The sequence below is a fragment of the Cariama cristata genome, unplaced genomic scaffold (assembly GCF_000690535.1).
Source record: "Cariama cristata isolate BGI_N322 unplaced genomic scaffold, ASM69053v1 scaffold16092, whole genome shotgun sequence".
Taxonomy (NCBI): domain Eukaryota; kingdom Metazoa; phylum Chordata; class Aves; order Cariamiformes; family Cariamidae; genus Cariama; species Cariama cristata.
This window is the reverse complement of record NW_009604557.1, coordinates 87696-112774: the sequence shown is the minus strand read 5'-3', so window position 1 is coordinate 112774 and position 25079 is coordinate 87696. Positions and strand designations below refer to the sequence as shown.

At 43.3% G+C, this 25079-nt stretch overlaps 1 protein-coding gene across 1 annotated transcript in view; it reads left to right on the top strand.

Annotated features, from left to right (window-relative positions):
* Positions 1-497: 497 nt before the first annotated feature.
* The window catches only part of LOC104158109 (vascular endothelial growth factor receptor kdr-like), a gene marked incomplete at its 5' end in the record, with an annotated part of 71026 nt that continues 46444 nt past the window's right edge, over positions 498-25079 (top strand). The window contains 4 exons of the mRNA XM_009695676.1: positions 498-615; positions 2459-2634; positions 14056-14206; positions 17166-17271. Of these exons, the coding sequence (XP_009693978.1) occupies positions 498-615; positions 2459-2634; positions 14056-14206; positions 17166-17271 (551 nt within the window). The remainder of the gene's footprint in view (positions 616-2458; positions 2635-14055; positions 14207-17165; positions 17272-25079) is intronic.

Genomic DNA, 25079 nt, shown 5'->3' with positions numbered 1-25079 from the left:
TATATCATTATATATAATAAATATATATATACTATTATATAATCTATAATCTCTAATCAATCTATGAGAGAGTCAGCACCCAGAACTATGTATTCAAGACTGAGACATGTCTGAGGACCCGGATCAACTGGGAGCTGAACTGTTTTGAAAAACCTGGCACCGAGTGTGGTTGCTGAAGCCCTGGAAAATCTGCCCTGCTGGTATTCACACTGACAAGAGATACCCCAGGCATTTTTACATGCTGCTCCAGGGGCAATGCAGATGCATATTCTCTGCTTTAAATATAAAGTCCTTCATTTGGAGATAGACCTTCCTGGCTGTGGCTGAGCTTTGCAGGGGGACTGCGGTAATAGCTTGTCATTCCATTTGGTTGTCTGCAGCTTCTGCAGATCCGTATTGCAAAAAATCCAGGGCAGACACAACACAGTTCAAAGATGTGAGCGCTGTACTGTGGCAGCCCTGCCATTACTTGTCTTCCCGATCATTTCTCTTTCCAGACAAACCTTTCATTAGGGTTTCACATAAGAAAGGGCCTTACTATGAGATTACATCAGGACACAAGTCACTGAAACTAGCCGCAAAGGTAGACGCCTTTCCTCGTCCAAGCGTCACCTGGTAAGTACCATCATCTTGAGCAAAATCAGGAATAGTCGACCTTCTTTTGGGCGCCTGTCTAGAATAGATTTTCACCGTTCCTTACCACACAGATAAAAGATGAGAGCTGGGAATGCTCATAGCTGTGGTCTCACAGTTCAGCTAGGGAGATATGACTCCTTTCTGTGCTGACATATGCTCTGTGAAGCTGGGCAAGCCATCCCTTTTTCCCGTGCTATTTTTCTCTTCTAGTCATATAGAAAAGATCCCTACAGGAAAGATGGGGGTTTCATTTACCCTGGGCACAGAACTGTTTGGAAGATTCAAGTAGAAAGCTACTGGGGAAGGGTTGCCAGTTTACCATTAGCTCTGGCCAGTCTGCACGGAGGCAGTGCATAATAGAAAGATGGAGGACACATTCTCAACATGAGAAATTGTCTCTTCATAACTTTTAAATAAATTTCTCCAATCCTGTACCACCAGCAATCTCAGATCCTTGCAGATAATGCAGTGAATCCTCCCGAGCAAACTAAAGGCTCCACCAGGAATGTAATGGATCAGCTTAATAGGAGGGACAATGTGTCACCAACTCCAGGAGACATTCGTTTCTCTCTTTACCCTTTCATCGCTTGTCCTCTCTCTTGCTACTTTTTCTGTGCTTCATTCTGCAGAGGGTCTTTAACAATCCCATCCAACATCTTATACATCTGTAACTGTATGAAATCCCGTTCGACAGCTGGCATGGGTTTGGCTGTCCCGGCAGAGAAGGTGCCTTGGGTGAGTTAGCACCTGCCCAGGGCACCTTTCCTTGGCCAGCCAGATGCTGCTCAGGGGGGGCCTGGCCGTCAGCAAAAGGTATTGGTCAGGGATGGGTTTGCTGCATTTTTTTAGCAGTGAAATAACATTAAATTCTCTAACATTCAGTGAAATCAGTGCTGCCAGGAGGTATTTTTAATTGTTGCTGTTATTTAGGAGATGGAAATGTTTTTGTGAGTTGAAGTGGCGACCTTCCCCCTTTTCCCTGCCAAGGCTTTGTTCTCGGGGCTCAGCGTGGAGCTCTTTGGGAGCTGCCTGGGACCACCAGAGCTGCCTTCCCTGCGTGTTCGAAGCTACAGCTGTTGATGTTGGAGGTCTCTCAGTACAGTTGTTTAAATGACTGTAAAGGAGGTTTCCAGCATTCTCAGGCAGTAGGACACACGCCCCAGCTTCTCCTTCCACCAAGCCTAAAGCTCTGTGTGTGGCAAAGTCTGGCCTACTTCATATTCATAACCCAAATCTGCATATCAGATCAGCAGTGAAGAGGAGTCTGCTCATGCAGACTCTGCTCTCCTGCTCTTAGCTAGTGAAGAGTCAAGATTGTGGATTCCTCAGTGACCTTCCGATTGACTGTAAATTCTCCAGGTCACAGACTTCAGCTTTTTCAGAAACAGTAAAGGGTCATATATACATATTGAAAGACAATTCTGCTTAATTAGTGTCTTGTTTTAAAATTAATGACATACATTCTGGCTACCCCATGATTTCCTGCACTTACTATTGCACATCCAGCATAATTTGGGAGCATCTAGATGTACGTTTCTGATCACAGTTGAGTATGCGAGAGGCACTGTTCGTTCAGATCCGTTAAAATATCTTTTTCCTGTTTGTTGGATGAAGCCATCCCATAGCATCGCAGATGTTACTCAGTTTCAGTGTGGAATGATAAAAGGAATAGATGTCCGATTCAAGCAGTGGTTATAGATCAGTGTTTGCCTTGCTGTTTCCAAAGGATGACTCTTTACCCACCCTAATTTGGGTAACAGGTTTTCTGAGGGGTAACACGCACGCATGTGTATGATGAGCCTTGATGGGACTTTCAAAACAGGTACAAAGACGGCAAACTGATCAAGGATAACCACACTTGCTATGAGCCGGATCCAATCAAGTACAGACTGGGCATAAGAGATGTGAGACCAAAGCACGCTGGAAACTACACCATCGTCTTGAGCAATGCAAAATATGGCCTGTATAAGAACCTCACCATGCAGCTGGTAGTGACAGGTAAGGACTTGATGTTATAATGACTTCTACTGCGTTCTTTCTCATTTTTTGTGTGATCCTACTTTCCCATTCAGTGGGAATGGGTGACATTTCCCCGTGTTTAGCTGGTATAAGCTGATACAACACCGTGTACAAATTACCACCTTACTTAGGAACCACTGAACACCCACCTCATTTCACCACATGTTAAATTGAAGCAACAGAATGGCGAGCTGGTATGAGGAGTTGGTCTCAAACTAGGTCATCTGAAGTCACTTTCCGCTGAGATACTGCACCTCAGAAATAGCCTGCAGCACCTCTGTGTCGGGACAGCGTCTCCGCAGAGGGAAGCAGAAATGGCTTGAAAGTGAACAAACTTAACAGAACTTAAATTTTAATAGGAGTTTGGGAGGCTATCTAGTAGTGAGGTCTTAGAGCTAGGGGCAGAGTTTCCCAAGAGAAATGATGGAAGTTTGATCCCTTGAGATTAAAAACTAGCTTGGGCAAAGCACTGTTGGGACAGGAAAAGTCCCAATAGGACTGACAGAAGGAACTAGATAAGGTACCCTGTCTTTTACATCTGTCCATCATCCTGCTACAGAAATACTTTCTAAGTCTATTTTATGTATTGTCATTTATCTGCCGGGAGCACTTGAGAGATAGATTCATTTTCAGGGGAATCTGGAGAAAACTGAAGTAAACTGTGGCATGCACTGAAGCAGGTTCACTTGACATAGAGAGAAAACAGATACTGGAATCACATTTATTAATCTCCCTTGCCGGGATAATGGCAGACAGAGCCGCATTGTCTCTTTGCACATCCACTGCCTCTTTTAATCCATTGAATTTGGCAACAGAGATTGAGTCATGAGGCCAAGTAGGAGTTCAGCAAAAGTTAGCTCTGCTTCCCTTTGTATTTCCCGAGGTTCACTCAGGCAGTGAGATAGATAAAGTTATTGAGATAGATTTGCTTTCTTTTCTGTGATGAATTCTTTTCTCCTTATCCTCTTTACACCTAAAAATATTCTCAGTTATCCCCTTTTGCATATTTATGTACTGTTGCATCATGTAGCTTCCAGCATTTGTGGGTTTCTCATTTCACCCTTCACCTTTCAGAAAGGAATAATGCCTAACAAATGGAGAACTTGTCACTTGGGCACATTTGGCCTATTAAAAATGCTAAATAAGATATGGTAGCTTAAAGCACCTTAAACATGACATAAACTAATGTGTGATTTAGGAGTGGAGAGAGCTAAGAGCATGCTTATGGTCAGGTACTGCAGCTCAGCTGATGAGGAGGAATGTGTTAAGCTACAGCAATTTGTTCACTTGAGATTGTTTATCCATACAATGGTTTTGCCGTCTTGTTTAGAGAACGGAAACATTCAAAGGAAAAGAAAATTAAGAACGATAATAAACTATCTTGTCAAGGTAAATATTGGTGATTGCACGCAAAGGAGAATGTTTACTTGAAGAGCAGCCATTCCTCAAATAGGCATATAAAAAACAAACAGACCTTGTTTGTGTCAGCAAGATGCTATTTCAGGACTAAACCATCCCATGCTCTTAACTACAGTACAAGCCTTTCATCTTTATTGTATGTAAAAGTACGTGATATTCTGTCTATCACACACAGCGCGTGCCTAGCATGGTGCTCATCGTTAGCTCTTGTGAGAGATCAGTCCAGCAAAGACTTCAGTCAGGAATAATTATTTAATTGGAAACCCACCACTTCTCAAGAGTCTGCAAAGTCCAGCAGCTACAGGAATGTTACAGACCGGAGAAGATATTGCATGGTGAAGCACAGGAAAAATGAACAGCAAGTGTTTCTTTTCTGGTAAAAGACAGTCTTCCCAGAAACGAGAGCAAGCAAAGGAAAGTATCTGCCAAAGAGTGCCATTGTTTTTAAGCTAAAGGCTGCAGACAATGAGGATATTTGCCTTGACTGTAGACAGGACTGACACAAAACACCTAGGAAATCTCTCTTGCCTTTGCCAGGCTCTTCTCTGCAGCACTAACCTGACATGCTGTACGCGAGGCACTCAGCCCAAGAAGAGGGTGATTTTGCTGAGCTGCGTCTGGGTAGAGACCAAAAAAGGCAAATTTTGCTCTTGAAGCTTATCCAACAGCAGCAAACTACCTTTTTTCTTGTGCTTTCAGTTAAAGGGACTGCTTTTTCAGATCTGGGCATCATTTGCTTTACTTTCAAAAAGAATTCTGAAGCTCCAAGCTGAATGCAGATTTGAATTTTTCCCTGAACTCCTCAACAAATAACCTGACACTTTATCCCCAGTCATCACGACTGATATCCTGGTATCGCACCTGAATAGATTAAATTGCTTGGAGTTTCAGCAGACACTTGGACCTGCAGAAGGAGACCACAACACAATTTCTAGCCATTTTATGCAGGGATTACCTTGCCCACCACTGAAACACAGCCACCTCTGAGCTGGGAGGTGTGATTAATGTCTCTGCTTAGAACCATAGGCAGTCTGCAATTACCGAAGCTGGCATTTGAACACAGGGATTAGCAGACTTGATGGAAAAATCCTCTTGGGCTTGCAAGTAAACACAGTGGTAGGTGCATCAGTTTTGCATCATGTCTCAAAGGTGGAGCCTGCAGCAAGTCAGCACCTGATAAGCTTCATGCTGAGTACATAACCGTGTACCAGCTCCCTATTACTGAGGAATAACATTTCTTTTTGAGTTACAGCATTGCTTCCCAAAAGCCAGGGCCTGCCTTTTAAATTTCAGCACTGCATCTGTGAAAGTGAGTGAGTTCTGATCTATACTGTTAAAGAAAAGACAGAAAATTATTTAAATTGACTTTTGAATGAGAAGATAAATGTCATTTGAATATGTTTTCTTCTGCTGCAAGGGGACACTGCATTGAAGAAATTATAAGTAAGCATACAGCCCCCTCTCCTGTGAGTCTCTTCAAAGTAATACATTGTCAATGTTCCTGAGCATCACAGGTAGTATAACTGGCAGTCAGCATGCTGTCACAAACCCATCAACTGCGAATTTGGACTAGATCTAGAGGAAGTTTAAAGTTAACAGTGTTGTGAATTGTTGTTCACAAAGTATAAATAGTAGCAGGACTCATCCAACAAATTGCACGATATTAATTTTTGCAGTGTCTTCTATTCAATAATAATAGCAGCAGTAGAGAACCCTTTGAGCGAGATGAGAACAAGATAAGAAGTCATCTGCTTGAGCCCTGCGGGACAGGAGCTTATATGCAGTGTATCTCCTGACCCACTAGAAGACCAGCACTGCTGCAGGCTTTCCTTGGAGTCACCTCCCGTATACTTAATTGGTAGCGATCACGGTAGTTCTGACACAAAGCGTACACTGTACGTGCAAGGGATTTCACTCCACAGTAATGAGTAAAATATTAGGAGCTGTTTCCCCCCAAAGTTTGATATGGCCATAAAACTGATGAGTATCTGCAGAGTGCAGAGGTATCAATCGTCAGCTCCACAGAGGCAAGAAGGAGCAAAACGGGCAAATAACTCCCAGAGCTGCAGGGTGGGAACTGATAGCAATGCCGGCCCGAGGCTGGGACCTGGTTGACGATATGCAGGAAGGAGCATGCTGTCTGGCCTGGAGGAGAATCATGCTGCTATTCAAAAAATGTCTCCTTAAGAAGTGGCTTAGCAGTGCCTCTGGTCACCCGTGCTCCCACTGCAGCTGGAATTTAATCTTGCAGGAGCACATCTCTCCCTTGTAGAGTCACCTTGGCTCATTGTAGGACTCAAGTCCCCAGGAGGTAGCTGATTGCATTTTCAAAACACTCCTTCTTTACATATTTACACATCAAACACTGTCCAAGAAGCGGCGGGTTGCTGTGTTTTTGTTTTGTTTGATTAAATTCGTATTGAGAAAAGCTTCAAGAAAATAATGTCCTGAAGAATTTGGAGGGGAGGGAGCAAGGAGAAGGAACAATCCTAGCAAACAGCTGGTGGCTGCACATCTGAGCCAGCCAAGAAGGAGAAATGTGGGAGAAAAGAGTTATTCCAGGCTGGAGTACAAAGCAGTTTCAGAACAAAACATAAACAAAAAACCTCATATCTATTTATGGGCAAGCAGGCTGCATTTCATTCTCACTCTTGTACAAGTCATCTGCATGTATCAGGGTTCTTGCTGAGCCCTGATGGAGCAGTCAGCATGCTCTGACCACCACGTTGTGAGTGAAAACTGTATTGAAGCGTAAGTTAATTCAAAAATGGGATGAATAACCTCCCTCACCACTTTGCCTTTCTTCTTTGTCCCAGAGTTTCTCTCCTGTGCTCCCTCAAGGCTCTTGCAGCAAATATTGCTTTGGGTTCCAGCTGCTCTAGTCAACTGAAATTACATTCCCTCATAGAGTCCTTGATCCCCCAAGCTCTTCTGTTGTACCTACAAGAAATGCAGGATTAAGTGCGAGGAAGAGCCTCTACCATAAGCAGCAGTAATTCACAGGCTCCTTACGAATTCCCTCTCTCCTGGGCAAGGACTGGAATAAAAGGGGTGCATGGAGAATTCACGTGTGCATTGCCATGTGCTCCTTGTTATGTCAGCAAGGTGACCAGCTATACCCTGATTTGTTACTGGGGAGAATTAGCTCCAGAGCACTTAATGATGCATATGTTGCCCTACTCTGTAGTCAAGCCAGCTTCTTCATATTTGGTTTAAAATCAAAGGCAAAGGGAGTTCTGTGCCTGACCTACTTTGGCTTGCAAGGGATGAGTTGACATCAAAGGAGTCCCCAGTGATCTCCATAAAAGTTAATAAAATATGCGGTGATCCATGTGAACAATACCCCATCACCTCAACCAGACGCAGAAATCGCCTGAAGAGGGAAATGAGCCTTCAGGATGAGGTTAACATGTTTGGGCTACGCCAGTTCAGAGGAGAAGAGCTCTTAGAGTGATGGATCTCAATTAAAGCCAGTTGAAGAAGCCAGCTGAAGACAGAGGGGAGATTCCCACAGAATCTTGGAAGGGCACGGAAGGGCCACTGAAAACTCTAAGTCGGACACTGTTGCCCTGTGAGAAACATGAATTTCTTTGGATTACTAGTGCAACCCAACTCATGCTTATGTTAAAAGACTGAGCCAGACAGGAGAAGCAGGGCTCCATAAAATGATCTACCTTCACCTTGCCTGCATGCTTCGGTATTCTGCCAGGACTGGTTTTCCTTTGTGTATCATATCCATCTCCTATGAGGCTCCTTGGAGGATAACGCATTCAGGAAAAGTCAAAATAGAAAATCTAATTTTCCCCCTCCTGGGCCAGCCGAGTGAACTAGAAACCCCCAAAATAAAACACAGCCTGGCTCCATCCAACTGCTGTTCCAATGTGTTCCTCCCCAAGCCTGTTGCTTTGCTTTCCTCCTGAGTAGTGGCAGCAATGGCTGTGGCCAATGCTTTGGGTGGGCAGGACACAGCTGAGAAGAGCAAGAGCAAAGAGATACAGTGCTCCAGTCTGTCCTTCAAGTCTCATTTATCAGACACAGGCAGGAGAGAAACAACTGACTTTTTCTGGGAGATATATGAAAGAAAAGAAAAAATGTAGCAGCACAAACAGACTGCAGTGGGCCTTTCTGGCACACTAATTATTAGCAAATTATGAATAATTTTCTCACTGACATCATGCAAACCCTGCACACTTGCAGCTCCGCAGTCCAGCTTCCACTCGGCCTCTGTGCGCTCCCAGGAGAACCCCTAATGAAAAAATCAGATGAGCTATTTTCATTCTGTTGGAAGTAGCCAAAGCAATTTTAGGAGGAGGAAGGAGGGGGCCTGCTGGAGTTTGCCAGAAAAATCTGAAGCATTCACTTCACGTCTTTGCAGCAGCAATCTCTCTCTGACAGCCCTTAGAAACCAGAGTGGTGGGGGGAAGTCGGAAAGTGGCAGCATGTGGTTTCCACGCTGTCTCTCAGCCAAGCCTGCAGGTATATTAACTTGTTTTTCTCTTTTGGAAAGCAGGCAAAGGAGGCCGAGGCAAAAATCCTAGAAAACTGCCTGCTCTGCTAAAAATTAAGCAGTTCATCATTATGCATTTGCTTTTGAACTCTGTTTACCCACAAAAAATAAGATGGGGAGACACAGATTAGAGAAAACGCGCTTTTTTTCCCCAAAGCTTGGCTGCATCAGGGTTGAATGACAGATCTGGGAAAGGTGGTACAGGAGCAGAAAAGACAGCTCTCTTCCTACAAGGTGAAGATAGATACATCCAAAAGTGACAATCAATGGCTGCACTGCCATTCTAACAACAAAATTCCCCGCAGGGTAGGTCAAGTGCCCTGTGATTTTTCTTAATATCTGTTCATACAGTATCCAACCACATGGCTTCTCTTCCATGTGCTTCCACCCTGCTGGCATTCCCAGTCCCCTAACAGCAGGTTACAATGGAGCAGCAGGGTGTGTGCGCTAGAGATTAGGCAGGCGACCGATAATCGGTGACCCTAATTCTATTCCTGGCCATGGTATTGACTCACGGAGAGATTTGGGCCACTCAGTTCATCTTGGCATCTGCTTCCGCTGAGGCACCGTGGGGACAATGCCGTGCACCCACTTCACAGCAGCCTTGTGTGTAGTGCTGCACAAAATAAGACAAAAAAGCAAACAGAACGAAACAAAGAAAACCACCCAGACAAAATCAGCTGGGGTCAAACACAATGTTCTGTTGAGCCTGAAACAAAAGTTTTGTTTTCAGGTCATTTAACTCATTTTTTCCTTTCTTTCCTTTTAACAGAAAAGAAAGAAATGAAAAAAAAAAACCACCACCAAAACAACCAAACCAGAGAGATCACTTGTAAACTGAAAATAGACAAAGTTTTTTTACTTTGGGGGAAATTTCATCCTCCTTTTCCCATACTGCTTCACCAGTTCAAACTTGCAGTAATGAGTTTCCTATCTACCTTACAGAATATTCACCTAGCTCAACTTGCAGTGCTTATATTTCCATTAAGTACTGTACAAACATCAGACGAAAGACTCTAAAGTGTAAATTAGTTTTGCTTTTGGGAAACAGAAGGAATAAACAGAAAACGAGTTGCCACTCTATCAATAGTTTTAATGAAGTCCCATGTCCAGTAAAGTACATAAGATTGAGACTAAATGCTTCACTGGACCACTTCTATGTTATTTTAATGATGTGCTTAATGTGAAAAGATCTTTTGAAGCCCAGTTTAAATGGTAGCGGGCAAGGTACGTAAACAGCAGTTCCGTCAGAGGTCACTGAAAGTAAAGCAAAGTTTCTCTGAAAAAGGCAGGGAAACTTTCTGTGTGTTGTCCTCTATATTTGGATGCTCCTTGGGGTGACAAGTGTGCAACCCCATAATAACATCTGCAATGAATTTAGAGATAGAAGAGCCTGTTGCAGAAGGGGTAACGCCAGAGGGTTAATGTCCTACTCCGTGTACATATTATTTGCTCCTAAAGCCACACACTAAAGATAACGCTAGAAAGCAAGGTGAGATTTACATAATGCTGATCAATTTGAAAGTTACAGTAAGCAGAACTGCTTTTCGATTGCATTTCACAGTGCAGCAGCAGCAAAGTCTTTAGTTATTCAGGTCAGCTCTCACACCAGCAACTGCACCTCTGCAAAGCGCGTTGGGGATACAATCACACTTTAAGCCAGAGAGGATGAAAACCCATTTATTTCGATACATTTAAAGCCATCTGAACATTGCGCGTTCCACATGCAGCCAGAGACGAGAAAGCTTTTAAGGTTTGTTTGGCTTCTGCTTGAGAAAACTCAGCCTGGGGAAGGCAATGGCCAAGGGATGGGAGGTGGAGGCTGAAAGTAAGCAGGCAGATCTCAGTGCGGGGGGCAGTGGGAAGCAAGAAGTGGGATAGCGAAGGATACTTCAGGTCAGGATTGAAGTGTATTTAAAGATCTCCTCTTGCAGTTCAGCACTGCTGTAGCAGGCAGGACTGCTGGCTGGGGGCAAGGCCCTAGGGGAAGGTGTTCAGGCAGCCCAAGGTTAGGATAGCAGAGGGTGCTGTAAGGTGGGCTCTCGGCCTTGTTTACTCATCTTTTGTACTCCCATTAGTCCAATGCCTGCTAAAGCTCTCCATTCCCAACAGCTTTTTTTTTTTGCATGCTTAAAAAACAGCAATACACATGCAAATGTATGTGCGTTGATGAAATGCACGCTTTAGGTGTATAATTTAAGGTGCAACCAGAAATGTACTTGATTTTGGCAATGCCTACAAATGGATTCATACCCCAAGCTTTACCGCACACCTAAATGTGAGCAAAGATAAACAAGAGTTTGTGCATAATCCACCATGCTGCTTAGTAAGCAAACACGAAAGAGAAAGCAAAGCACTACTTGGAGGAGAGAGAGAGTTACCTGAGAAATACACTACTACTAGATGTACCTTAGATAATCACTGGCTTTAGGCTAAAAACCCCTCATCACCTTAATGTGGAGGGCCTTTTCGCAGGTGAGACTGCTGCAGATGCCAGCCCACTGAGCCAACTATCTCGTTACAGTCTGAGCAAATCTAAAAGGCCAGTACCCACCACCAAAGCCACTTAACTTGTTTCCATCACTGATGGAGACAACTTCTGTAAATACAATTTGGCCCCACAGCGAGCAAAGTGAATGGAAAAGCTTCAGTTGCCTTCAGGGGTCACGGTAAAAGGTAAAATGGCCGTGACAGTGTGCAGAGGTTTGGAAAGTTTTCAGCCCAAGAAATATCCCCTATACAAGTACCCCGCGTTCCACATCACAAACCTGCAGTGCACTGGCGCCAATGCCAACACCCTTGCAAGCACAAGGCAGGCACGTTCAAAATTGTGGCAGGGCCTCGTCCCCACTGCGCTAGCACCGCAGAATCATTTGCAGAATGACACCTACCACCATTACAACCTTGGCAGGGAAAAAGAGAGAGACGTTTCTAAAAATGGCTTCAATTTCTGAGTGTCATGCCCATAATTAGCTACGACCCCACACTAACTGTGTTATAAGGTACTGTGAAAGAAATGATGGGGAGGCATTTTTAGCCAGCCCCTTAAGTTTTAAGAAAATAATTGCTTAAGCCTCATAAATAATAATTATTTCAATTGATGAATCATTTTGACTCATTTTAAGTTCAAGTAATATTTAATAGTGCCATGCGGTAAAGTAATTGTGGAATTAAGAATTCATTCCTCACTCATATATGTTCTTATTTGAACATATAAGGTTAAAATTATTTCTTTTTTAGAAGGATAATTTAAATGACAGTGAACGTTTTCATCATTTCACCAAGAGTACAGAAAAATCTCCTAATGTTAAAAGACTGTAATCAAATCTTGTCCCCCCATACTCTTTCACACACACAAAACCACACAGACATACTGTCTCCCTCCCCAAGTGTGTAAAGCTTTGTTCTTACAGCCAGAAAACATAACATTTGAGTAACCTTTCACATAGCACTTGAGCAACCTTTCACACTGAACTTAAGAGTCTCTTTCTCCAAGTGAAAATCACACTTTTGAGGTCAGTCCAGACATGCCAAACACAGGATTTGAGACTGAAAAGAAAAATGTTTGAGATAATGAAAAATGTGCTTCTCTCTCCAAGGAGTTTTACAAAATTATTTTTATGATCAGAAATAATTTACTGATGGGAAATGAGATGCCAGTTACAAGGAAATTCAACATTAGTCCCAATAATTTGTCCTGTGAATTGCTCACAAATCTCAAAGCACTTGGTCAGCGATAATGTTGCATAACCCAGAGTGATGTGCTGCAGGAAACCCGGTGTCCATGTTATAGATGAGGATGTGAGTTTGAGAGACCCTAACCACAGTCTGAAGTACTCTCCCATCTGCTCCGTTCTTCATCTTCTCCTTCACAAAAAGACAATCCCTCTCCCTGTCTGAAGGGACAAAGGAGTGAGGAGTGGATTTCTGGAGCCTGACAGAAAGTCACCTGCAGGCAGACGAGGAAACAAAACTCAACCAAAGGGGATCAAAAAAGCAAAAGGGAACACAATCGCAAAACCAAACAAGGCCTGTCATATGGGTTTTTCAAGTGAAATGTTAATCAAGACCTAATGAATGTTCTTTAAAGCAGCTAATGTTTTACTATGGCATGGGAGTTAGGATACGGCTGAACCAACTACAGTCAATTCTCCTTTTGTGTGGAGAAGAAGGAAATGCTGATGTATTTTCAGGCAATGATGAGGTCAGAAGATCTTTCAGAGTCTGACCTGGCAACCATGAGAAATGGAAAGCGCGGATCCCACCAAGACATGGGATCAGCCTGGTCAGTCCTCTCGTAAGAGTAGAGGGCTGGAAGGGAAAAAAAGCTACTAAAAAAAAAGAGGGAAAGGGCTCGAGATTGATGAGGTGGGCAGTAGCTCATATTTACATATCTGGGGCCTCCTTGACAGCAGAAAAAATAAGTTAACCCGAAAAATAGAAATCTAATCTACATTCACTTCCCAACTTGTCAAAAGCCCTCAGTGTAAAGCAGCCGCACTCGGCTGCACAGAGGTGTTCCACAGAGGGACCCCGACCAATAAATCTGTTTGATTTCCTGTTATGAGAAGCAGACAAAGAGATACGGCTAGGGATGGGCAGAGCTGTCTGCATAAGGGAAGAGCCTGTGCTTTCACCCCAAACTCAAACCCACCCTCTCTGAGGTTAGGAAAAGTTCAGTTCACTTTGGGGATTTTTTAGCATTATTTCTCATTTTTGCATGTTCCCGTGGGAGCTGGAATTAGATGGGACAAAGCATTTCTTTCCTGCTGGCAACAAGCAGCCCTGAAAGTGTCACACGAAAGTTTGTCCTTGAGAGTTTTCCAGTCCAAGGGTGTGATCTTGCAGCCCCTCCAGATGTGAACAATGCAGTGACATTTTTAATGGTTTTACTGTTGGTCAGAATTTCTTGCCATTACTCTACAAGTGTGTTCTCCCCACCATTTCTTCCTTGCTTTCTTCATCCCTTCATCCAGTGCACATTATACATAAACAGAAAAGGAAAGCAAAGTCGTCAGATCAAAAAGACTTCTTCTGGGGAGAACCTGCACAATGGCAATGATATTGCAGAACAGCAGCTGCATGGTAAGGTTCATGATAAGGAGGTGACATCAGAAGATGAATGCTATTTTGCCCACAGTACATAGACTAACAGCCTGATCCTGCAGTCCCTGACCAATAGACGTTTCATGGCACAACTTTTCCAGAAGTATAGCAGGTCCGCAACAACATCTGAAAGCAATTAGGATGAATGTGGTAGCATTTCGATGTATCTTCTGATGATATCACGTTTCTGAGAACGTATACTTTCAGTACTGCTGGTAATGTCCCTACAACTTCAGTAGCCTCACAAAGTCATCACTTAGTGATCACAGTCAAAAGTTTCAAAACCTTTGACAGAAACAGGACCAGGACCAGGGATGTAAATTTGCTCATTTGCATTTTTTTGTGTGTGCGTTTTTTTTTTTCTTTAGAGAGACCCAAAATCTACGAAAAGGAAACTGATTTTGATAAGATTGAGCGGGTGGAACTAAGAAGCAAACACAAAATCCAGTGCACCGCAAGCGGGAATCCAGACCCAAAGATCGAATGGAAGTGGCAGCCCTGCAGCCTCACAGGCACACTGTAAGTGGACATTCCTAAGGATGAACATGTTGCAAAATAGTTTGGGAGTTTCAAGTCAGTTTTTCTTTCCAGTACATCTTATTTATCTTAGTTAAAAATCTCAAGCAGTAATTTCTCACCTAAAGATCTCAAGGGTTATGAACCCAGCAGACATCTAGTTGTGTATGATATTTTTGGAGTTACAAGCACCTTCTGTATTATCAGAATTGCCTCAAGTAAGTTAAAAGTGACTAAAGATCAGGCTTGAATTTTCTTTAACTTGACCAGCAATGTCCCTGTGACTTACCAAGACCTTTTCTTCCACCTCTCGGATGCAGCCTACATGGTTGACAAAGAAAAAACAGATAGGTGCTTCCTGCGTAGAGGTAACATGCTTTTTTCCCCTGTAAGAGCTATTGTCAGACAAACCTGCTAAAGGCATTTTCATTTAGTCGCCCTAGGGAATTTATGCCACTTCCTAAAGGCTGCCTTCACTAGTGCACGCTGAGCATGGGCTCCTGTGGCAGCATCTGCATTGCAGAAGCTGGAAAAGGTAGCCAAGCCTTCACGCCTTACTGAGGGCCCTTCTTCGCTAAAGTCTGGAGGCAGCCTGAGGTGTGAAGACACAGAAGCAAGTCACTGGGTCAAAACTGTCAGAGAGGAATAAGGCAAGTTAAAACACAAGATGCCTTTCGAGATTCACCTTATACAAGTAGACATTTTCTTTGCTCCTGCTGTTGTATGAGCAGAGTGATTTATAGAGACAGGTCTTGGCTGAGGTCTGAATGCTTCCCCTGGTAGCCCCAGGGGACATACAGGAGCCATGTATAACAGTTCTGACTGCACCTCAACTCTTCCCTGCAGTGAGAGGGCTGAAGTCAGGTTTGCTATCGATAAAAACAATGAAGGCAGGTCTAGGAAGCAAAAGAGAAAACTGCTGGATGGTTCCTTACTTTCTCACCATTTCAATGCTTTTCCAAATGCTGTGAATGGCAAGCCATGAGACAGGGAAAAATCACAAAGAGAAGCTCTTTTCGCAGGTTCTCTGCTGCAGCAGTTGCAGTGCTGTTGGGTGATCTAGTCTCAGGTTGGATCTGAAAAGTGACCCTGTGGCCCTCCACAAGGGAAGTAGCCCGTAACCTCATTTAGGTAGTTACACTGCTCCTGTAGGAATAGAATGGCAGAGATTTATAGGCTGAGGTAGGGCTGTTGGCATCGCGGGTCAGCAGAAGGCACACAAGCTGCTGCCTTGGAGGTGTTCAACAAGAGCAGAATGGAAACATTTCAAGGAAACAGGTTATGCATTCTGTAGGAAAGCCACAGAGATGACCTGAAATCTTTTCCAGACCTTTCTGTCTATGGAGAGAGAACTGGTCATGAATGCCAAATTAAGCCAGATTCGAACCAGTGACCTGGTGGCAAAAGACCTCATATAACCCTTGTTCCAGCTCTCTGACTCTCTGATCTTATCAATTTAAATACAATTGCAGAGTGGCGTCTACCTCTTCTGGCCTCCGGGGCAGCCTTATCTTTCTCCAGCAGAAGCTGTAGGAGGATTCCTGTGGGAAATGACACAGACCCCATTTCCTTCTGTTGTCTCACTTCCTCTCTCTCTCTCTTTCTCTCCCCCCTCCTCACCAGTGCACTTTGAATCCCAAACACTATCATTGTTCCTTATAGCTGTGATGTGATTTACTTCCTTTGAGTTTTTTCCCTTCATCCTCAAGACAGAATTGTGCCTTGCAGGAAGTCACTCAAGACATCTTCTAATTAGGCTCTTTTGAGAGCTATAAACCCTCCCTTGACCCAGGGTGTTACCCATGCATGTTGTTGAGGATTTGGCAAAGCACGGCTGATTTATGGATTAGTTTTCTGCAGCATCGGCCCTCAGTCATCACCTATAGAAGTCCATATTCATTTTGCCTCCTATAATCCTCATCTGCTACAGTGGGCTCAGAGGCTGCTGAGACTGGCCATGGGAAGTGTGGAGCCTCTGCTGAGGCAGAGGAGGCCATAAGGACACTTTCCCGTCGTGCACTGTGATGACTGGGGCAAGGTGCAATTGCAGCTAGTTGTGGAACAGAGCTGACTTCACTAAGTTGCCATCACGGAGTCACAGTTCGTAACACCGAGCTGCGCTGGACTGGAACTGAACTGGCAACTTTAAAATGAAAGGCTTCCTTGAGTTGTACAGCTGGCAGCACCTTCAGCCAGGATGCCTGGAGCCCTAACCTTGCTGAAGCCTTTGCGCTCCTAAGCATGAGAAGGCCTGAGTCTCTGCTCATTTATTCCAAAGGCTGTAGTTAAAGAAGATAGAAAACCTTTTGCCTTGGATGGTGCATATACCTTTCTGCATGACGTGCTATATACACTGCTCTTTGCCCATCATTCAAAACTGAATATTGATAACTGACTGAGATATGGTTATCTTCCAGGAAATATGCAATATTAAAGGAGCCTTCTGCTGTTGTTATCCCATTATTTACCCGTTCTACTCCCTCAGCCTGCAGCTCATGTCGGAAAGCTGAGCAGACAGACAGACACGCTCAGCAACATCGACCTCCTCACAGTTTTGAATGACTGGCATTTTGAACTTCGAAATGCACTGCAAGTGCTAACAGAGCACTTGGAAAGCTGCATTGAGTTGGAGTGTAACTCATATTAGCCAGATTAAACTCACATGATTTAATTAGCTGTGCAGTATTTTCTATTTTCAGTCTTCAGAAAGTTTGGCGGGTTTCCTTGCTGGTCATATACTGATCTTTGTTTACCTCTGTCAAGGTGTTTTGTGAATAATATTGAAATGTTGAGATGAAGGAATACAGTAGTTTCACAAAAAGGTAACAATCTCCAGCAGCAATAGCTTTAAGGAGTTTTTAAGACCTAAGACTATTGTCTAAGAATGACATTCTCTGTCTTTAATAATGCCTCCCTGGCCTATCTGGGAGCTTGAACACCACCTTTGCTTTTCTACCTCCAGATGCAACCCCGTTGGCCAAAAAATTGTGGTTCAGGAGAACATGCTCATAGGCAACAAGATCAGAAGCATTGAAAACATAACCATGAAGCACGGGGATAAAAGAAAGGTATGTGTCTGATGAAAATCTGAGCAATGATGTCATGGAATAGCAGTGAGCTTTACGGAGGGGACGCTGCGCTCACACGGAGCTCTCTCCCCACGGTTCCCAAGCTGCTGCGGGTTGTTAGCATGCTTTAAATTCCACAGCCCTGGGATCATTTTCAGATCTCTGCTGTTTATAAATGCCGGGATTCTGGCAATGATGTCACATACCCTGTTTAAAACTCTCCAAAGAATTTTGGGTCAAAATCCTCTCTGTCTCCCTCAGTCTTGAGAAAGTGTAAGTCTGGTTCAGTGCAAGAGGGGTCCTGTGAAGCGCACACAACTGATAAGGACTCTGAGTTCATTAAAATGCTTAGCACTTAGACAACACTTTGTACTGCCCAACCTTGCCTACTCTCCCAGTAGCAGGAGTTAAAGAGCTGTGTAATTTAAGAGGCCTACCGTGGCTAGAGATACCTGGCCTGATTTTCAGAGTGTGTAAATGCCTGCAGTACTTGTCTGTTTTGGCTGGAGGTGACAATGTTTCTTTACCCATTTGGGTTGCCAACCATGTTACCGAGCCGATGAAGGTAGGAAGACCTCCTTCCTTCTATGCTTCCCTGCCTGCTTCCCCTTCCAAACAGCACCAGGAGCACACTTCCTGCATGAACTGCAAAGATCCCAGCCATGAATTATCTGTTAAATGCCTCCTGGGTACCTGTGGTGATACCGAGTGATAGTGTTTACACGCGTCCATACTAATCCTTGAGAAACTGCTGCAGCTGTTCTGCTGTAGAGTCACAGACGTCTGGCTATGCCTTGGAGAAGATGCTGTGGTCTGGCTCACATGCTTGTTTTACCCCTGTTGGACTTAGAGAGGTTTGTGGCTTTAGGAGTGGTTTTGCAGCTACAGGTTTCAAGGTGGATGCTCCAGATAGTTTAGTGCCTAATCCTGCAAGGTGCTGAACGCTGCAGTTTGTTTCATGGTACACCTTTAAGCATATGATAATTCTTGGGCTACTCCCATGCTTAAAGTTAAGCACAAAGCTAAAGTGCTCTTCTGGATTGGGTCCAGACTAAATCAGTATCTGGCAGGATCAGTGCTTTAGCCATCTGCTCTTTCTCATGGAGACTTTCCAGCTCTAAACATAATCTAAAACAGAGCTCTGGAAACATGGAGGTTGGGCTGGGAATGAGAAAATCAGTGTTCGCATTTCATTCCTGAGTCTTCCCCTTGCTGGAAGATATTTATAAATTGGATTTATTTACATGGCATAGTGCCCCTTAAGCTCTTTTTTTAATGTATTCTCTAAGAATTTTAGATCTTCGGTAAAGGCAACTACCTACAAAGTGCTAATTACTTGTAAAAAACGGAGGTCGGCGATATGTACCTACAAAGTTTCTTCCTTTATGAAGACTTCCTGGTTGCTGCATGGACTGACAAGAGTTTTGTGGCTCTCATGGCTACTGTTTCTCTCCATATATACAGTCTATCTAAATACATGATCTGGTGTCCAAGAGCTTAGTTTATATGATGATCAGTCTTATGTTAGTCCCCATATAAAAGTGAAGGGGTTCACAATTACTGTGACTGAAAAATACCTGTTGGTTGCTGAATGTCCCACAGGCTGGCATAGTGACACACTTCAACAACACAAAATGAGAAACATTTTTCTTTGTTTTATGCATATATACACCACTCCCATTTCTTCTTTTACCAACTTTGCTGAGGCAATTAGGCAACTGGGTGAAATTTTAGTCTGCTAGTGGACTTAAGATGGGATTCAGTTGCAGTGTCTGAATGAGGTGTTTTAGGAGTGCCACAGAGCTCCTGGAGCCAGTGGGGCACTCCAAACACATCCTCAGTCCAGGCTGGTGTGTGATTAGGGACTTCCCAGCTTTCCCCTATCACCTAATTTCCCTAGAAAGAAAAGCTGCAGTGATCTCCAGGTACAGCAATCAGAGGAGAAATAGTGCTCCACTCCCACAGAGGACAGGGCAGCACCTCCCCACAGATCAGTCCTGACATCGCCCTGTGCCTCAGGTTCCTGTCTGTAAAACAAGGTGGGCACTGAAGCGCTAGGAGAAAGGAGGTGCAGCTGCTCAGTGGAAATGAGGACGGTGAGGGAACCTCAGTACGAGGACCCCACGCAGTCCTCGGAAGGACTCCTCTTCTTCCCTAAGAGCTTTGCTGCTGCTCACACCTTGAGTACCACAAAGAGCTCCGAGGCTGCTCCTCGCTTTGCCCTGCAGAGCCATCTCTGCTCTTTCTATAGACTCCAGGCATCCTGAACTGTTCATTTTTTAGATGTGTACAAAAGCTCAGCCTACAAACCTTTAACTTAAGCTTTTACATATTTCATTATTAAAGGTTCATTAAAATATTTCTTTACAAGCTACGTAATTTTACAATTTATAGTACAGTCATTATTTTCATCTCCTGTGGATCCACTGGTTGAAAACACATTTTGAGGTGTACAGAAAAATGATAATTTTTATGTCCTGATTAAGATTTATTCAAATTAATAAAACTAGATTTTATGAATCTCAGGTTTCAGCACTTTGTCTCCCTGCTTACATTAGCAGACAATTCCTCTCCTTCCCCCTTTCTGAAGTCCAAGGCTATCTGTGTTAAGTGGAGTCTTCAGATAATAGAATATAATTCAAAAAAAGACATTGATGAAAACTCATAGTCTTCAGACTTTTCCGTGTGTTTTATCAGTCATTATTCCCACCAGAAACGCAATAGACAGGAAACAGCCCAATCCATTCCCACCATGTCCTAGCAAGTAATTCATCTACATTGACTAGCCAGATGAAATAATAAAGATGTTGGGGTCTGACGGAGCATGGCTTTTATTGACTGTGTTATGAAGCTGGGATTAGCTGAGATTGGTTATTTTTCCTGTGTGATTTGAGCCTCTCCAATGATAGCTGGAGTCTCAGAGCAGAAGGTGGAATTTACTGAGCCTCTAAGATTTCTCAGCATCCCTAGAGTTCACCCTCAAAGGACTGCAGCAACTAACACTGGTTCAGTGACATACGAAAAAAGGCATTAACTTCTTAGGGCTGCTAAGAATACAGGAACAAACGCCCAGAAATTACCAGATCCACAATCTTGCTCAAAAGCTAGCTTGCAGGGCAGCAAGCAAGGATTTTTCCAGCAGACCACTGATGCTTGATGTAATCTTTGGTCACATCAAGATCTTTAGACGGCTATTTGACAAAAGTGGCATGTAAAATTGAGGTCTATTGTCATCTTCATCATAATGATTATTACATTATTATTCCACAGATAGAGAAGTGAATTTCATCTCCTCCTGTCTTCTAAAGGCTGAGTCTCATTCCTAAAGAAAATCCTGTGGTTATCGTTATGATGTACTTCACTGAAGTTTTGGCCAAATAGTGGTTGAGGCAATTGCATCATGCTAGTTTAATTTTCCTGGTGGTTTTGAGTCAATATTGGAACTTTTCACTTTGTGATTTACAATGTTGTGTAGCTACCTCTGAAGACTGCATTTTTAAAACCAGGTGAAACACCCATAATTGCATGAATTGCCTGAATTTCCTCTTCAAGTTGCAAGGAGCTAGGTTGCTATTTTATTTTCCTTCCTTCTAGTAAACTGAACGTACTGGTCTGAGCTTGGGAGAACAGGACATAGCAGAAAAGAATAGCAAGATCCATACATAATTCAGTCCTCATTGCAGGTTTCTTTTAATCTCTTTTCTTCCTTTCATGTATATATGAGAGAGTCGCCTGGCCATGTGGATGTTTCTGCAGTGAAACTTAGACATCTCTTTTGCTGCTGAATTCATAACCGCTCAAGAAAATTGACCCCAAAAAGACAGGTTTAAACCTCCTGAAGGAACAAAAAGACTACATTAGAGTAGTGGGATGCGTTTGGTGAAAAGTATGTGAGCAACTCGGCAGGGCTGTTTAAATCCGTCACCCTGTGTGGGTGCGCGTTGCAGTGAGCTCCCACAAGCCTTGTCACGTTACTCTGGCAGAGGAAGGTGAACAGTCATGCAGCTGGGTTTTTGAACAAAGCACCCACTCTCTGGGAGACTAGCTCAGATGTTTCAGGGACTACCCAAGCACAGGAGCACATGGACTACTACAGTGTCCTTGGCAGGTCTTCTTGAGAGAGCCTGGCTAGCAGCCGGGACATAAGAAATGGCTGTCTGTCTTCCCTGCCCTCTTCAATTCATTAGCTGCAATCACTGAGTGTGAGGAAGAAGCATAGGGGTGGTAATTGCTCGTGACTAGCCAGCACCTACCCACCTGCCCTAGGGCCAGAGAGTGATCAGTCCATCCATACTAGAAATGTAAACCAGTTCCTCCAGAGGCACCTGAAACCTCTGGTTTCCCCCAGTTTCCTGCCCAGTCCAGCACCTTTCCTGATCACACGGTACTACCATCAGCTCTGCCATACTCTGCGAGGAAGGCAATGATTGTTCTCATTTTACAGGGAGAGAAACACCCGCTGCCAGAGATGAGAGCAAACCCTAGAAGTTCCCAGGCAACTCACAGACTTCTCTTGTCATTTGTCCTCAGTCCATCTTTTAGCATATTTTGAATGAATGAACTGAGATCATGGATCAGAATTGTCAGGCTATAAAAATAAGTGTTATTCTGTGCCATTCAAGTAGATGGATTGGGAGCTAGCTGAATATTTTCTTTGCGGGGTCTCTGGTGAAGTTCCTATAATTTCATCTCCTCCTAGCCACCTCCACCCCAGCTCTGCCAGAGTTAGACAGCTGAGAAATTTTCCACCCACTTTTTCTACTCCTCATCCTCGCCCACATACAGCTAACGAAGTGAAAGAGAGAAGAATTGTTAACTAAAGCCGTTGGAGGCAGGGATTAGACAAAGGAAAGAGAAAGCAAGGAATAACAAGACCTATTAATTCATGCTGGCTCCAGCTTAAAAAAAGGTCTTGCTGCTCTGTCCTTACTACAAGATGTCTTAAAACACTCATGGTACATGGCTGTGGAATGTTATTTGGCTGCTTCTAAAATAGCTTGTTTTTATCAGTTCGGGAACATTACAGTGCAAGACATATGGACTTTATTGAACTATTCCATTAGGAGTTTTCCCAGCAGCAATGTCTATTTACTTGTCATAGCTGTTCTTCAGAGATCAGTCATTTTATTTCTTTTCTTACTGAGTTTTAAACTTAGTTTATTCTTTTATAGTAATTATTTATTAGCTAATAATCCCTTCTTTGGGCTAACAGTATTGCGTGGCCTTTAGGTTAAGTAATAGGAAATGGAGCCCTTTACTTCCAAATTCAACACAGGCAATCAAACCCGGTCCGAAGGATGTTTGGTGTTTGGTATGCAGTGAACTCACAGGATCTCAGTCCAGCCCCCATTAGGAAGATGTCTAGACATTACATGCCAATAATTTGTTATTAATTACCATTGGTTCCAGTGCAGCCTGCAGAGAAGCTAAGGACTGAACAGCCACATAGCTTGTGCTACCACTTGTGGCTGGTGCACACTGGCGAGGGTTAACGTGTCATTTAGTCTGAACTGCTCTTGACCAGGACACCCAGTGGAAGGTAAACAAAAAGTGCAAACTTCCAGGCTGTAAATAGTTCACAAACAGTAATTTCACTGAAGAGATACAATGTTTCAAGGTAATTGCAGATTTCACATCAGCATCATTATTCAGGCTTAGCAGAAAGCGCTGTGCTCTGTCTGGGAGCAGAGCTTTCTGAGAAGGCAGGAGAAACAGTTTTGACGTGAGCCCTGCTTTGAGTAAGAGGTCGGACAGGAGACCATGGGCGGTCCCATGCAGCTAAGGCCTTTCTCTGATTTCACGAGTTTAGATGTGGCAAATGCCAACATGTCTCGAACTTTTCTATCCTGGCTCTGATTCCAGGAATGGAAAATACCTTGCCAGGTGCATGGACTAAGTGCCCAAAGTAGATCATCCCGTCAGAACTTTTTCCACTCTATACTAAAGGTCCCCAAATGCTGGGACTGTGCCACTCCACCAAGAGAGGAGTCTGCTAACAGTTTTCACTGTTAATAATGGGAAAAGATTCCTATGTTTGGTTGCTCAAGTTTAAACCATTTTCTCATTCAACTTCTTTTTGCAGACTTTCCTTGAAATGGTTGCACTGAAAGTATAGAGGTGGCATTTAGAAGAACAAAATCCTTATCCCCACCTACTACTATGACTAAGTACAGATAAATTTCAAATTTGCAGATTTTCAAGTTTGTTCAGCTTGAGATGCCTACAGTAACAGGTGATGAACACCTGTCAAAACATCAGCCTTGTGAATACGATGGGGTTTAGGGGTTACTTTTCAATGGGAGCTCCTTGACTGATTTCAATGGGATATCCTTGATCTACAGATACTTCAGAAAGCAGGCACCACTGCTGGCTTCCTGAAGGTTTCTTTCAGGTTCCTTTTGCTAAAAACCAAAACTATGTGGTCTTATAGAGGGAAGGAGGATTTGGATGCCCTTTGGTATAGCATGTTAGTGTTCCAAAGCATCACTCTGTTGAGGACTAAACCAGGATTAGGTTAGTTTGGCAACTGAGAACTTTATTTAAGGTGCTGGAAGGATAATTGGACTCTCAATCTCAGGAGTTTACCTGGAGCACATAGCTAGAGTGAAAAGCTGATGCATAATGATTTCAAGAGATTCATCTTATTACAAGAAAATCACTCAAAATCCTTCATTTCCGGTTCTGAAATCACATATATTTCTCTGCTGGATGCTGCTGGTTTAAAAGTCACATTTTGAAGGACTAATTCTAATTTTGGAGCTGCTAATTCTAAGACAGTAAAGTGCGTTATCTCTTGTGTTCAGGTGGGTAGCAAACTGGTATCCAAGTGCATAACAGTGATTTTGAGCATACAAACAAGAAAATTACTTTCTCTCTTTTCCTCAGTAAATTTTTCCCAAGAATTTGTCCCCAGATTGTTTCCCACCATCATTTTAACATCTTTTTGACCTTCACACCTAGACACCATTGAGATTAGCTAAGATGAGGTCTCGGTATAGCTATTGGCTCTTTTTGTTTTCCTCACTACCATGTCAGACTTTTCTTGAGTTACGTAGAGACGTTGGCATCTGTGTGTGTTTATGTGTGCATTTACCTGCGGACCACCAAATGCAGCTAGAGGCATTGCATCAGTTTTTAGAAGAGTCACAGTGTCACCCCTAACACTTTGTATGTATTCCAAAATGGATAATTACATTCCCCTTTACGATTTTAACCAGCTCTACAGTATTATCCTTGACTTCCCATCTAGAGCTGTCACTCAGTAAGACTAATAGCTGTTAAATAGATGTCCAAATTTATCCCCTTCTGTCCTCACCACATACATTTATATTGGCTTTTTCTATTCCCAAATATAAAATTCTAAGATCCAGTAATCGTGAGAAGAACGATCTTGGTCCTGATTCAGTAGTAATTCAAAAGGCAGTGTCTACTGCTTAAAGTCAGGGGTAGTGCTCTGAACATGTGCTTGTTAATAACCTGTGGCGTTAGGCCCACTGCCACAGGAACAGAAAAAGGAGGAGGAGCAGACTGCTTCTCTGGGTGATTTTATATCCAAGTTAGAGCTATTTTCACATCATAAATAAATCAGCTCTGCACAGCTCTTTCTTTGGTGGACACCAGAGGGAGCTTGGTTTACTGGTCTCCTGTTTTCACCCTAAATTTGGTTTGTCCCTATTCTTGGTTAATTTCTGTGTTTGCTACCCATGAAAAGTAGATACTTTTCCACTTACCCATTATTCTGCTGAAAATGTTCCCCATTAGACTATAAAATGCACATGGGATCAAAACGTTTGAAACTCATTTCCCTA